Source organism: Microcaecilia unicolor, chromosome 1 (genome assembly GCF_901765095.1).
Source record: "Microcaecilia unicolor chromosome 1, aMicUni1.1, whole genome shotgun sequence".
Classification (NCBI taxonomy): Eukaryota; Metazoa; Chordata; class Amphibia; order Gymnophiona; family Siphonopidae; genus Microcaecilia; species Microcaecilia unicolor.
The window spans coordinates 766,150,579-766,164,553 of record NC_044031.1 but is presented as its reverse complement, the minus strand read 5'-3'; the positions used below and the strand labels follow the sequence as shown (position 1 = coordinate 766,164,553).

At 41.0% G+C, this 13,975-nt stretch overlaps 1 protein-coding gene across 2 annotated transcripts in view; it reads left to right on the top strand.

Annotated features, from left to right (window-relative positions):
- AAGAB (alpha and gamma adaptin binding protein) overlaps positions 1-12,939 on the top strand; it is a 55,572-nt gene extending 42,633 nt beyond the window's left edge. Inside the window, exons 7-10 of one of the 2 annotated variants that reach the window (XM_030189795.1) lie at positions 2,300-2,393; positions 9,310-9,414; positions 10,609-10,658; positions 12,456-12,939. In XM_030189795.1, the coding sequence (XP_030045655.1) occupies positions 2,300-2,393; positions 9,310-9,414; positions 10,609-10,658; positions 12,456-12,533 (327 nt within the window). In that variant the 3' untranslated portion in view covers positions 12,534-12,939. Of the gene's footprint in view, positions 1-2,296; positions 2,394-9,309; positions 9,415-10,608; positions 10,659-12,455 lie in introns of both variants that reach the window. The other variant, XM_030189794.1, reaches the window with a different exon arrangement.
- The last annotated feature ends 1,036 nt before the right edge of the window (positions 12,940-13,975 follow it).

The following is a 13,975-nucleotide window of genomic DNA, read 5'->3' as shown; positions in this document are numbered from 1 at the left end:
AAAAGGGTTTTTTAAATTTAGTTTGCACCTTCAGTACTAGCCCAAAGTAAGTTTCATTTAGGTACATTAGGTATTTTCCTGACCCCTAAGGGCTTAAAATATGTTTGAACCTCAGACGGTGAAAGGTTACGTGACTTGCCTGAGATCACAGGGAGCATCACTGGAATTTGAACCTTGGCTTCTCAGCCTGCTATTCCTCCACTTCTCCCTGCAAGAAGTACAAACCTGCAGCCAGGGCTTCTTAAACCTGTCCAGCGGACTCCACAGCTAGCTGTGTGTCTTCAGAAAATCCTTACTAAATATACGTAATGCAAGGTTCCACATTAGGAGTCGCCGACCAGGAAAGGGATCCAGGTGTTGTCATCGTTGATGATACGTTGAAACCCTCTGCTCAGGGTGTGGCGGCGGCTAAGAAAGTAAATAGAATGTTGGGTATTATTAGGAAAGAATAGAAAACAAAAATGAGGACATTCTAATGCCTTTGTATCACTCCATGGTGTGACCACACCTTTACTGTGTGCAATTCTGGTCACTGCATCTCAAAAAATATATAGTGGAATTAGAAAAGGTACAGAGAAGGGCGATGAAAATGATAAAGGGGATGGGACAACTTCCCTATGAGGAAAGGCTAAAGCGGCTTGGGCTCTTCAGCTTGGAGAAAAGGCGGCTGAGGGGAGATATGATAGAGGTCTACAAAATAATGAGCGGAGTTGAACGGGTAGATGTGAAGCGTCTGTTTACGCTTTCCAAAAATACTAGAACTAGGGGGCATGCAATGAAGCTACAAAGTAGTAAATTTAAAACTAATCAGAGAAAACATTTCTTCACTCAACGTGTAATTAAACTCTGGAATTCGTTGCCAGAGAATCTAGTAAAAAGCAGTTAGCTTAGCGGGGTTTACAAAAGGTTTGGATAGCTTCCTAAAAGAAAAAGTCTATAAGCCATTATTAAAATGGACTCTGGGAAAATCCAGTTCTTATTTCTAGGATAAGCAGCATAAAATGCATTGTACTTTTTGGGGATCTTGCCAGGTACTAGTGACCTGGATTGGCCACTGTTGGAAACAGGATGTTGGGCTTGATGGACCTTCAGTCTGTCCCAGTATAGCAATACTTATGTACTTATATGTTCTTATGATATATTGGGTTTCCATTGTGTACAGTTATCTCCTGTGTATTCATTCTGGATATCCCAAAACGCTTCATTTGGCTGTGGAGTCACCAAAATTGGTATGAGAAACCTTGACTGAATTTATTTAGAGTAATTTTTATAGGTATATCAAAGCCAAATGTGTCCAAGAACAATGTGGCCAAAACAACAACCAAACTAAGCATATCACAAATGCCAAATTAAATCCAATTCCTACCAATCCCTCCCCACCACCATCCCCGTACCTGTTTCTCTCGTTCAACGTCCCACTTAAATAACCTCGGGCAGCAAGGTATAATGTGAGCATGGTTGGGGTCTTGAGCTCAGGGTCACAAATTAGACTTCTAAATCATTAAGAACAGCAGAACGAACCCAAACAGTTAATGTGTCCAGAAATGGGGTCCAAAGTTTAAGAAACCTCTTTTTCACACGGAGTCCCCTAGAATCAACCTTGGCCTAATTTGAAATTCTTTTTAATTAAGCATTTACATGTAGTTGCATTGTGGCATCCATGGCTGTTCAAAAGGGACACTTCTGATAGCCAGGAATGAAGATCTGGTATGTTTTTCTGCTTCCTTTAATTTTTTCAACTTTAAACATTTGAAGAAATGAAGACCTTAACAAAGCCCTAACAATTAGGAATTTGTTCTAATTGTTTTTGAGCATTTATCTAAGGATCACTCTGTAAAAGCTTATTTTTTTTAATAAAGTTTTTATTTGTTTTAAAAAATAGTAATTTTTTAAACTCAGTCGTTCTGTAAATGGGAAGGCTCCTGGTCAATCAAGTCTAAAGTTTGATATTATTTGCAGCCAGTGAAATCCCAGTAGAAAAAGCAAACAGCCAGTCGGAAAGGGTTAAGTTACAAGAAAGAAGCTACAAGGAATTGCCTAGATATTAAATCAGATCTAACTTTTTTTACATTTTGACTTTGTTGTTTTTTTAAGTCACCTGGAGAATCTAGTAATTTTAGTGAATAAGATTTCTGTATGTTCATTGTGGATACCTCTGAAGATTGAGATTTGCCACATACATTTTATTGGCCAGGGAGGTTGGAGCACCTTTGCACTTTTTTCCTATCAGTTATGGTTACTGGAATACGGCTGTAAATCAAATTCTGTCTTATGTGACCTGAGAATTTTACTGCAGCAGTCCGATGCAATCACGGGAGACACGGCACAGTCCCTTCAAGAGAATGGCAGAGGCACAGACGGCACCAGCGACTCTCACGTGGACATCACTGTAGGTGAGCCTCTCGGACCAAATATTTGTGTGAGGGAGGGGAACTAGGAGATGACCTGCCAGGAGGCATATTTTCAAAGCACTTAGCCTTCCAAAGTTCCATAGAAACCTATGGAACTTTGGAAGGCTAAGTGCTTTGAAAATATGCCTCCCGTCTCCAGATTTCTGCCTGAACTTGTTGATTAGCTTTAACTGATATCCACACATTAGCTACCTGTGACTTCTGCCAGCCATCAACGGCACAAAACCAGAAGCACGTTTGCATCATAAATAGACAAAACAGCCATGCCATGCTCAAAATGAGACTTGTTGGGGCTTCAGAGGGAGGCAGAGCTCCACGGTCTGTGTGTCAAAGAGACAATGGTGCAAAGGAGAGGGCTTTAGATTTGTTAGGTTTACGGCAACATTTTTTTTTTGGGGGGGGGGGAGGGGGTTCTTCCAAAAGGATGGGCCGAACCTTAACTAGCGTGGAACTGTGTTAAGGTTTAAAAAGGACCGAGAGCAGCTTTTAACCTAGATCCTGGGGAAAGCTGAAATTAGTTCAGGATATATAGTTTGTAATAAGATATTATAAACATACTGGCAAAATACTGAACTTAGAGACATTATTGTAAAGGCTGAACTAGCCTGGATGTATTTAAATAAAGAACAGATAAATAATTCTAAATTACTCCTATCAACTGCTAGGTAGGTTGTGAATACAAATAAACATACTTTACAATGTCTGGTTGTCTGTATGTGAATGTGAGAAGTCTCAAAAATACCCCCACCCAAAAACAAAATCTCCAATCTTATCAAGATGCTGTAAAAGTTGGACATTTACCACACCTTAATTTCCTAAGGGAGTCCTGGACTGGCAGGAGCTGACTCCTGCGGTATATGAATAATACTGCTTGCGAGCAACCTCGAAAACGGCGTTTTATTCCATCATCCCAGGAGCAACTCTGAAAGGAGGCAGGCAAAGTCTCAAATCCCTGGTGTCTAGTGGGCAGGAGTGAAACCCAGTCACTTCTGTCCTTGCCAGCAGCGGTTCAAAATGGCATTGGCGACCCCTAGCAGTACTCTCGCAGTCAAGTTTGCATCTCAATACTATTCAACCTGCAGTAATGTTACGTACCCCATGTTACGGTGATATGACTTGCATTAGTCCCCTTTAACATGTGTTGACATTCCTACACTAACAACCTGGGACAAAAATACGTCAACTGGGGAAAAATTATATAAGGAATATATTTGTGTATGAATGAAACATAGGTTAACCAAATTCCAATAAAATGTAACATTTGTGATCATAAAAATGAGAATCTAGATTCTTACAAGCGGACAGATAAAACATAACACTTTTATCTAAAGAAAGGGTAAACTGAAAAACATAGAAACATGATGGCAGACAAAGGCCAAATGGCCCATCCAGTCTGCCCGTCCTCAGTAACCACTGACTGTTACTTTTCCTAAGGGATCGCCATGTGACTGTCCCATGCTTTCTTAAATTCTGACACAGTCCTCGTCTCCACAACCTCCACCGGGAGGCTATTCCATGAAAGAACATGCCCACAGTTACACCAGGCCATAGACACGGTGTAAGTCTGCAGGGATGTACATTGAGTATTCTGTAAGTTTTTTTGTATAAGTGAGAGCCCAACCTTTGTGTACATCCCTTCCATTTATGCATTATGCGATTTACGCATGCCCTTACACACGGAAGTGCTAGTATCCTGCAAATTTACATGCTTGAGGCGCAAATAAAGCGAAGATACCTGTTACAGGTATTCTCCGAGGACAGCAGGTTTCATTTTCTCACAAGTGGGTAGACGCCAATCCGCATCACCTGGTCCAGCATCCAGGCCAAAGCAAAAAAAAGTAGAGCCCCGTGAAGAAAGAATACTTTAATAAACCATCCAATTATGTAAAGCTATAAACATCTGTAGTGCACAGGGCATAATCCAGTATCAAGAATGGTTGTCCACCACATACTGTCTGATGACCTATCGTAGAACTCAAGACACATCTACCTGAATGCAAAAAATCAAAAAGTTAAAAATGCGTAATATTGCTATACAAATGAACAAAGAGACCAGTGCTATAGATTCCAAAGAGGCAAAAGAAAAGGCATCAAATATTTGGTGCTATTTTTCTGTCTTTTACAATCTTGCAATATAAAAACATCTTTCAGTCTCACACTGAGAAAAATAGAGCACAAAGAACTAAAAATGCATGCCAAAAATGATCAACAGCAAACCGTAAAAGTACTCACATGTTCCTTAATTAAAAAAGCTTATACATGATTAATAATCACTGATTATGCCTTAAAAATTTAACATATTAGCATGCAAACACATTTTGCATATCCACGTTTTTATGGCAAGGGGCATAAAAATAACCAACGAATAGCGCAGATAAATGAAAAGAATAAATAACATGAAATGACAATATTGCAACTCATGTTAAACTTGCTTAAGTTTTATAAAACGCTGAGACACACTGTCATGTTTGGCTCTTCACTCTACGTGAGATTGACAAGTCAACTCATCAATTCCATTGCAATATAATCTAACTAATGTGGACAAATGCAAAGTGATACACATTGGAAGACTAATCCGAATCACAGTTACCTGATTCTGGGTTCTGCCTTAGGAATCAGCACTGAAGAAAAGGATCTAGGTGTCATTGCAGACAGTATGTTGAAAGCCCAGTCTGTGGTGGCCGCCAAAAAAGCAAACAGGATGCTAGAAATTATTAGGAAAGGGATACAAAATAAGACCAAGAATTATATAATGTCTCTGCATCGCTCCGTGGCGTGACCTCACCTTGAAGTTTTGCGTTCAATTCTGATCTGGTCACCATATCTCAAAAAAAAAAATAAATAAATAAAAAGAAAAGGTTCAAAGAGGAGCGAGCAAAATATAAAAGAGATGGAATTCCTCTCATATGAGCAAAGGCTAAAGAGCTATTAGGGCTCTTCAGCTCGGAAAATAGACGGCTGAGGGGAGATATGATTGAGGTCTACAAAATCCTGAGTGGTGTGGAAAGGGTAAAAGTAAATTATGTTTACTCTTTCAAAAGGTGCTAAATAGTAGTAGTAGTAGTAAAAAGTACAAAGACCAGGGGATATGCAATGACGGTACATGGAAATAGTTTTTAAAACAAATAGGAGGAAATATTTTTTCACTCAAAAATAGTTAAGCTCTGGATCTCGTTGCCAGCGGATATGGTAATGGCTGTTTAAAAAAGGGGCAAGTTCCTGGAGGAAAAGTACATAGTCTGTTATTGAAATGGGACACGGGGGAAGCCACTGCTTACCCTAGGATTGGTAGCATGGAGTGTTGCTATTAATTGGGTTTCTGCTAGGTACTTCTGACCTGGATTGGCCGCTGTTGGAAGTAGGATACTGGGCTAGATGGACCCACTGGTCTGACCTAGTATGGCTATTCTTATGTTCTTAAGTTATTGTAATAAAGGGAAGTGAACAAAACCTAGAATAGACTAGACTACTCCACAAACAAGTTTTCAAGCTAATGTTCATTCCCTAGTCAGTCTTATTAATATCTTTTCTCCTTTCCATTTTTAAAATCTTTGATCATTTTTGTTATTGTTTGCTAAAATTGTAGTGTTTTGATGTGCATGAAATTGTAACTTCTTGAAGAATTCTTCAGTTATTCTTTGGATTGTAACCCAGACGGTTGGAGGATATAAGATTATAGTAATAATCCATACATTTATAGCCTAGCATCTCTCTGCCCCTTCGCTTTTCCCTTCCATTGTCTTTATTTTCATTTTTCCTTTCTGTCCAGCATCTGTCCTCTGCCCCTCCACCCACATTGTCCAGCATCTCTCCCTTTCTTCACTGCTGTCCTCCACCCCTCTGGGTTTCAACTTTCCTCTCTCCCTTTCCTCCCCCACTCAGTCTGCCATCAAACTTATCTTCTGCAGTTTGTTGGTAGCTGCACTGATTCACACACAGTGCCTGCAGCTGGCCTGATTCTGCCTTCTGATTTGCCCCACCCAATCAGGAAGTTCTGTCGGAAGAGTTGGGGTACATAAGAGGGAAGGCTCAGAGGGAAGCTGCAGCTGGTCCTCTAGAAGTAAAGACCAGATGAAGGTAGACCTGGGAGGGGGGGAGGGGAGCATGCATCTAGCCAGTCAGTGTGCAGTTTTAAAAAAGAATGTGCAGCCATACAACTTAGAGAGAACCGTACCTGGCACTGTTTCTAAGCATTTGCTGTTTGCTTTTTGTTGACTCAGTTTATGGGATTTTTGCGTGTATCATTTACTTGATTGTGCAGCATAAACTGAGCTGATATAACGGAGGTCAAACAGTTCCTCAAATGAGGGAGCTGGAGGAGGCACACATGGATGCCAGGCACAAAGCAACTCATTTGAAAGAAAACAATCAGCTGAGATGAGAAAAGAATCCTTGATGTTTTGGCCAATAGGAAGGATTATTACGTTGACAAATCTTGTCTAGTTCCAGCACTTTCCCACCCCTAGAGGACATGAATTGAGGTTGCAGGGTGATAGACTTAGGAGTAAAATCAGGAAATACTTTGGTCATGGAGAGGGGTGGTGGATGCCTGGAATACCCTCCTAGTGGAGGTAGTAGAGGGGAAAACAGTGAAGGAATTTAGAAAATGCATGGGATTAACAGAGGATCCCTATTTTAAAGAGGATGAACTCAAAACAAAACTGTTGATGTGTAATGATGGACAGAAGTGGTGCTTAAACAAATATTTCTAAAGTTAGGAGCAGACTTCTATGGTCTGTGTCCCAAAATTGGCAAAAAAGAAAAGCAGACCTATGTGGTAAAATAAAACAAAATGTATTCAACGCAGATACATAAAATCAGCATATAACATTCTGCTAAGCACCTAACATGGACATGTTTCACCTTCTCAAGGGCTGCATCAGGGGCTTAACATGAAACTGTAAGATAAATACATAAAAGGCCATCAGATAATATGATATAAAAAAAAACCTACAACCTAATACACCGTAAAAGTGTAAAACAACTACAAACAACAGCAATTCATTGATAGGTACAGAAAAACAGCAGTTCATACCCAGCAGGAACAGGCCAATGTTTTCCCTGTCTGGTTAGTACTAAAAATATAAATAAATACATTTAAAAGATCCAACAAAACTACCAAAATATACAAACAAATGCCCCAGTATAATAAAATAAGAACAAAAGAATATCTCAAAAAATGATTACTCACTAGTGCAGCACAAGGAACAAAGCTCACAAGAAGTGAGCTGGCTATAACAAAGCAGCTGAGGCTAGACTCACAGGTTGTTCACAAATGCAAATCACTAAACACCTGGCTGTGGTCAGAGCACCCAGGTAAATACTTCCTCAATGTATCAGAACAAATTACATAGATCCCTCAATACACAAAATAATGCCCCAGTATTTTATGTCATATATGTATAGGATTTATTTACTGCCTTTTTGAAGGTTTTCACTCAAGGTGGTGTACAGTAAGGTATATATAGATATAGAGAGAGAGCGATATATATAGATAATCGTATTCCTGAGTCTGGTCTTCAGGATCTCTGTGGTGGAGGTTGAACTTACAAAATAAAATGTTAATTAGCAGTATGATTGGATTATTGGTTTAATTGTTATAATGAATGTAACTATGCTGAGGCCATAATAATAAAACCAGACAACTGGCAGGGTGGTGTAATACTATTGTATCATGTGCAACTGCCTGGATGTGACAGGTGTGGTAACCTGTGGAACCACCTGTATGTGACGGGTGCAGTAACTGCCTGTATGTGACAGATGTGGTAACCTGGGGGAGTGCCTGGAAGTAAGAACATAAGAGAAGCCATACTGGTCCATCTAGCCAACAGTGGCCAATCCAGGTCACAAGTACCTGGCAGAAACACAATTAGGAGCAACAATCTAAGCACTGGCTTCCCCTATGTCCATCTCAATAGCAGACTATGGACTTTTCCTCCAGGAATCTGTTCAAACCTTTTTAAAATACAGATACACTAACTGCTGTTACCACCTCTTCCTCCTATTTGTTTTAAAAGTATTTCCGTGTAACTTCCTTGAGTGTCCCCTACTCTTTGTACTTTTGGAACGAGTAAAAAATCAAATTATTTCTACTCGTTCTACACCACTCAGGATTTTGTAGACCTCAATCCTATCTCCCCTCATCCATCTCTTTTCCAAGCTGGAGCCCTAACCTCTTTAGCCTTTCCTCATACGAGTGGAGTTCTATCCCCTTTATTAATTGAGTAATATGGGGAACCGCCTGTTTGTGACAGACGCAGTAACAGATCGCCAGCTGTCCTGATTGTGATTCAAGTGTTTAATCAGGAAGGGGTGTAACGTTGTCTGGAATGTTTTTACGTTTGGGGAGCGTGCCAGGTGCCCTTGACCTGGATTGGCCACTGTCGGTGACAGGATGCTGGGCTAGATGGACCTTTGGTCTTTCCCAGTATGGCACTACTTATGTACTTATGTACTTATGTGCACTGAGTGGCCACTTTGTTGGGCAGATTGGACCATGCGGGTCTTTATCTGCCGTCATTTACTGTGTTATGCCATGAAACAACACTTTCCGAATCACCAAAGGGAGCAAATTAGCAGCAGTGCAGAAGCTCTGTCAACACAACGATACTCACGTGAAAAAGTGAGGCAAAAATACCATGAAGAGAAGCTCAAAATGGCAGAAAACCTGATATTTAAAAAACAAAACCAGAGCCCTTCCTATACAGATTTAGGGTATTGCTATAATAGGTAGTGTAAGAGGATTACAGTGGTGAAGACAGCTTTGCCACACAGGAAGGTTCTGTTACTGCTTTTTCTGCAGCAAGGGCTTCCCTTGGGAGTAATGCTCATATTGTTCTCCCCTCCCCCCACCCCCTCCGCAACACACTCAAACTCATATCTACTGTTGTTAATGCAGATCCTGTGCTGGACACAGACATTCAGGAGCTGGCAAGTCTCACCGCTGGTGACGGAGACCTCGAGAATTTTAGCCGCCTCTTTACAAAGCTGCAAGAAATGAAAGGTTAGTGGCATGAGAATATGGCCTATCGGACTTATGACCATGGGCTACTGTTGAGAGGTATTATTTTACTGTTAATCTCAGTTATTAGTAACTAGGTCTATGTGCTGACATAGCATGAGTTAGTGGTAAAATCATAACGGTAGCCCACAATGATAGATGTATGAACAGCTTTAGGGGGTGGTACGCTATTTTCAGTGTGTGAAAGGTGCTTATAAAGTTACCTTGGTTGTGAGTGTAGGGGGGAGGAGGGTATTTTTGCCTAAAAGTAGGCACTAAGGATCAGATTCAGTAAATAATGCCCAGACTTGAAACGCCAGGAAAAATCCATGCTAAGCGCTCTGGGTTGAGACGGTGCTTTGCGCAGATTCCCAGGCCTGACTTTGGACGCAGGGGCTTCTGCCTGCTGGAACCTGATGTAAATGCCGACATGCACCCAATGGCAGTTGGGCACTTAAATGACCCTAATCTATAACACTGCACCTACATTTTTGGAACACCACACCCCCTCTGAGTTGTGTGTCGGACAGTTTAGGTGCGTACAAATATAGCACCTAGGCAGATCTGTGCATAACTCCTAAATAATGCCAATCATTTCAATAGCTAACGGCACGTTAATTACTTTGTACATGGATATGCGCCCAAATTTGGGCGGCCTTTGTAGAATCCGAGGCCCTGAACACACAGTGCCTGCTTTTATGAAATTGTATAGTTCATGGGGCCAGGCTGAGCAGTTAAATGTGTATTTTACAAGGTGCACTGTCTCAGAGTAGGTGTAAATATGCCGGGCAGGTTTAGAGAGGCATTTAACCTATCTTCTCTTACCAACATTCAAACTATAAGAATTGTACCTGTTATCACGAAATGATTATATCATAACCACACTCTGTAAGCCATTTTGAGCCTGCAAATAGGTGGGAAAATGTGGGATACAAATGCAATAAATAAATTTATAAAATGGATGCAATATAGGTACCAGTAAAATTATCCTCAGAGAGGGTGTGTTCCCCTCTGGGATGTGACAGAAGCTAGTGTGGACCAGGGCATAACGGAGACAGTTATGAATATATTTTACTTCTGTATCCCGTATGAAATTAATTTCCCAGACTTGTTGCTGTCCTTTTGGACCTATTTGATGTTGAGTTTGTGATTTTATCTGAAGAAGAATAACTAAAGCACCTCTCTGTATTTGTCCAGACAAAGCTGCAACCCTTCCTCATGAGCAAAGAAAACTTCATGCAGAGAAGGTAAGTAACTAGAGGAAGAAAGGAGGCAGCAAAGAGCCCCCATTCAGTCCATGTGCGATGAAAACAAGTCGAGGTTTCTGTATCCTCCATATCCATATATTGAAAAAATACATCCTGTATGCAGGAATAACACGCAGGGAGGCTGTCCGTATCTATATGTTCCATTTAACGAGATTCTACACTCGAGAAGAATACACACGGAGGCTACCCCGGATCCATATGTTCCATTTAACGAGATCTTACACACGGGATTAACGCACAGAGAGGCTGCCCAGATCCATACGTTCCATTTAACGAGATCCTACACGAGGGAATAACACATAGGGAGGCTGCCCGTATCAGTACGTTCCATTTAACGAGATCCTACACGAGGGAATAACACATAGGGAGGCTGCCCGTATCAATATGTTCCATTTAACGAGATCCTACATGCGGGAATAACACATAGGGAGGCTGCCCGTATCAATATGTTCCATTTAACGAGATCCTACATGCGGGAATAACACACAGGGAGGCTACCCCGGAACCATATGTTCCATTTAACAAGATCTTACACACAGAATTAACGCACAGGGAGGCTGCCCAGATCCATACGTTCCATTTAACGAGATCCTACACACGGGAATAACACATAGGGAGGCTGCCCGTATCAATATGTTCCATTTAACGAGATTTTGCACGCGGGAATAATACACAGAGAGACTGCCCGAATCCATATGTTCTGTTTAACGAGATCCTACACATGGGAATAACACACAGGGAGGCTGCTCGTATCCATATGTTCCGTTTAACGAGATCCTACACTCAGGAATAATACACAGGGAAGTTGCCTGGATCCATACGTTCCATTTAGGTGATTGTACATAGAGGAGTAATATATATGAAGGCTGCTTACAATAAGACGGGCTTTGTTTGCGTGTAACACGCGCCACAAATTTACTACACAAGGAGACTTGTTTCCTAAACGCTGGAGCTTTGCAGTTTGTTATAAACTTGCTTATATTATCAGTGTGTGATTGTAGAATACTGATATCAATCAATATTCTAATAATTACTTATTTTGCATTTGTGTATAGCTTTAATTAATTGAGCAGAGGATTTTTTAGTACTATTTGATGCCACTAGCATCATATCTTTAAGAAAGTTTTCAACTGAATTTACTAGCAAGGTTTTTTGTCTGAAAATTTAGCTAAACTTGGCCAGTCAAAATTAGACCAGCAATGTTTAACTGACTTAGCTGCTCAGCAGTGAAAATCAGTGCTGTCTGTTTAAGCCCTTTAAAACACCACCTTTTTCTGCTCCACTTTGTCTCAGCTGACTGTAATTGAGACGTTAAAAAAAAGTTTCTCTGGCTGATTTTTTCCCCCCTTTCTCCCTGCTATCAGAAACAAAAACAGTGCCCATGGGGGATTCCCCCCTTCCCTTCTGTCGAACAAAGGAGGAAGGGGATGATTATCCCCAGCTCCCATGCTCTCCTCCTTTTTTGAAGCACTTTTTCTCGTTTGACACTGGGGGAAATTTGATCCCATTTTGACCTGCCATTGTAGCAGTAGATTTGGCCACCTAACTCTCTTGTCTCCACTCACTCTTGGGTCTGTTGAAAATTACCTTCCTAATGAAACTTAAGAGCCTAACTTTGTCTGCTTAACTCCACACAGTTTTCAGAGGGTTTGATCTAGTTAGCTCAGTTCTTACTAAGCTGGCTTTGAAAAGTTTAATTCCAGGTTTGTTGAAATTTTAGTTAAAAAGTGCAACTGCTACTTTAAATCACAGAGGTACAATCTCTCTAATCTCTAGGTGGCCAAAGCTTTCTGGATGGCTATTGGTGGAGACGAGGATGAAGTGGACAGTCTGTCTTCTGATGAGGAGCACTGAGATGGAGAATGCTGATACAGCAAGGACAGGGGTCGTGCTGAAACCTCCCTTTCACTCACATCACAGTCGCCAATGAACTTCACAGTACATTGCTTGGAGACTAGATATGTCATAAAGAAAGTGATTGATTTTAGGCTTGTGTGCATTGTACTTACAATAAATAGGGGTCTTCGCTCACACCTTCCTAACATAAGCTATCATCAGTTCTCTTCTTTTACTGTTTATGCTTAGTATTCAGCCCTGGGGGCATGTGAGGATTTCATCATGCCTTTCAATCTCCTTTCCTTGATGACTAACACAGGACTGTTCTCTGGTGTTGCTATTAATGTACTCAGTTATTTGTATATTGACTTCTATAATTTGGGCTGCACCACAATAAAGATGGCAACCATCTCTTGATTTGTCACCTCCAGATTTTCTTAATGAAACATTGGAAAGAGAAAATATTTTCACAGATCTCAATGTTGTTATTGTATCTCATCAGTGAAATAAAACCAAACAAGGGGAAGAGCCTTGATGCTGGATCTGACTGTGATGTGACTTGGAACAGGCTTAAATAGTGACAATGAGTACTACTCAGTCTTCTTGAGTTTTGGTGGTGGATTAGTCATTGTCAAGAGAGAAGAACGTCAGTTGTGGATTTGGAAAGCCACTGGCAACATTAATAACACTGGTATAACAACCAAATGGTGGCATGAGCTCACTGCAACCCATTGGAATGAAGTTAACCATATACCTGTGGGAAGAACAGTATAATATGAAAAGCAGCTTCAAATTTGGTCATCACACTTAGCAAACTCAGGGGCCCTTTTACTAAGCCACATAGACGCCTACTTGCGCCAGTTCAGAGATACTGCCCAGCTACCGCATGGCCCGGGCGGTAATTTTGATTTTTATGCGTGTCTGCTACTTGCACCACAAAATAATTTTTATTTTCCAGTGTGCGGCAGAAACTGGGCGGTAATCATCATTCTACACACACAGACCATTACCGCCCGGTTAACACGTGAGAGACCATACCGCTAAGTCAATGGGTGGCGGTAAAGTCTCAGGCCCAAAATGGACGTGTGCCAATTTTTATTTTGCCACACGTCCATTTTCGGCCAAAAAAAAAGGCCTTTTTTGCAGGTGCGCTGAAAAATGGACCTGCGCGCATCCAATACAATACAATTCAGCGCTGCGTACGCCTTGTAGCGCTATAGAAATGCTTAATAGTAGTAGTAATCTACACCAGCGCAGGCTATTTTTCAGCGCACCTTAGTAAAAGGACCTCTCATTTTTTATGGTTCCCACATTATCTGTGCTGTTGCCAGGGCTAGGACAGGACTGAAAGCGACGCCATGCTTTTGTATCATTGTTCATGCTACCCTTTTAACAATCAAGATGTACAATATATTGCTGTATACGGTCACTGTTAGATACCATCAGATGGAAATCAAAAA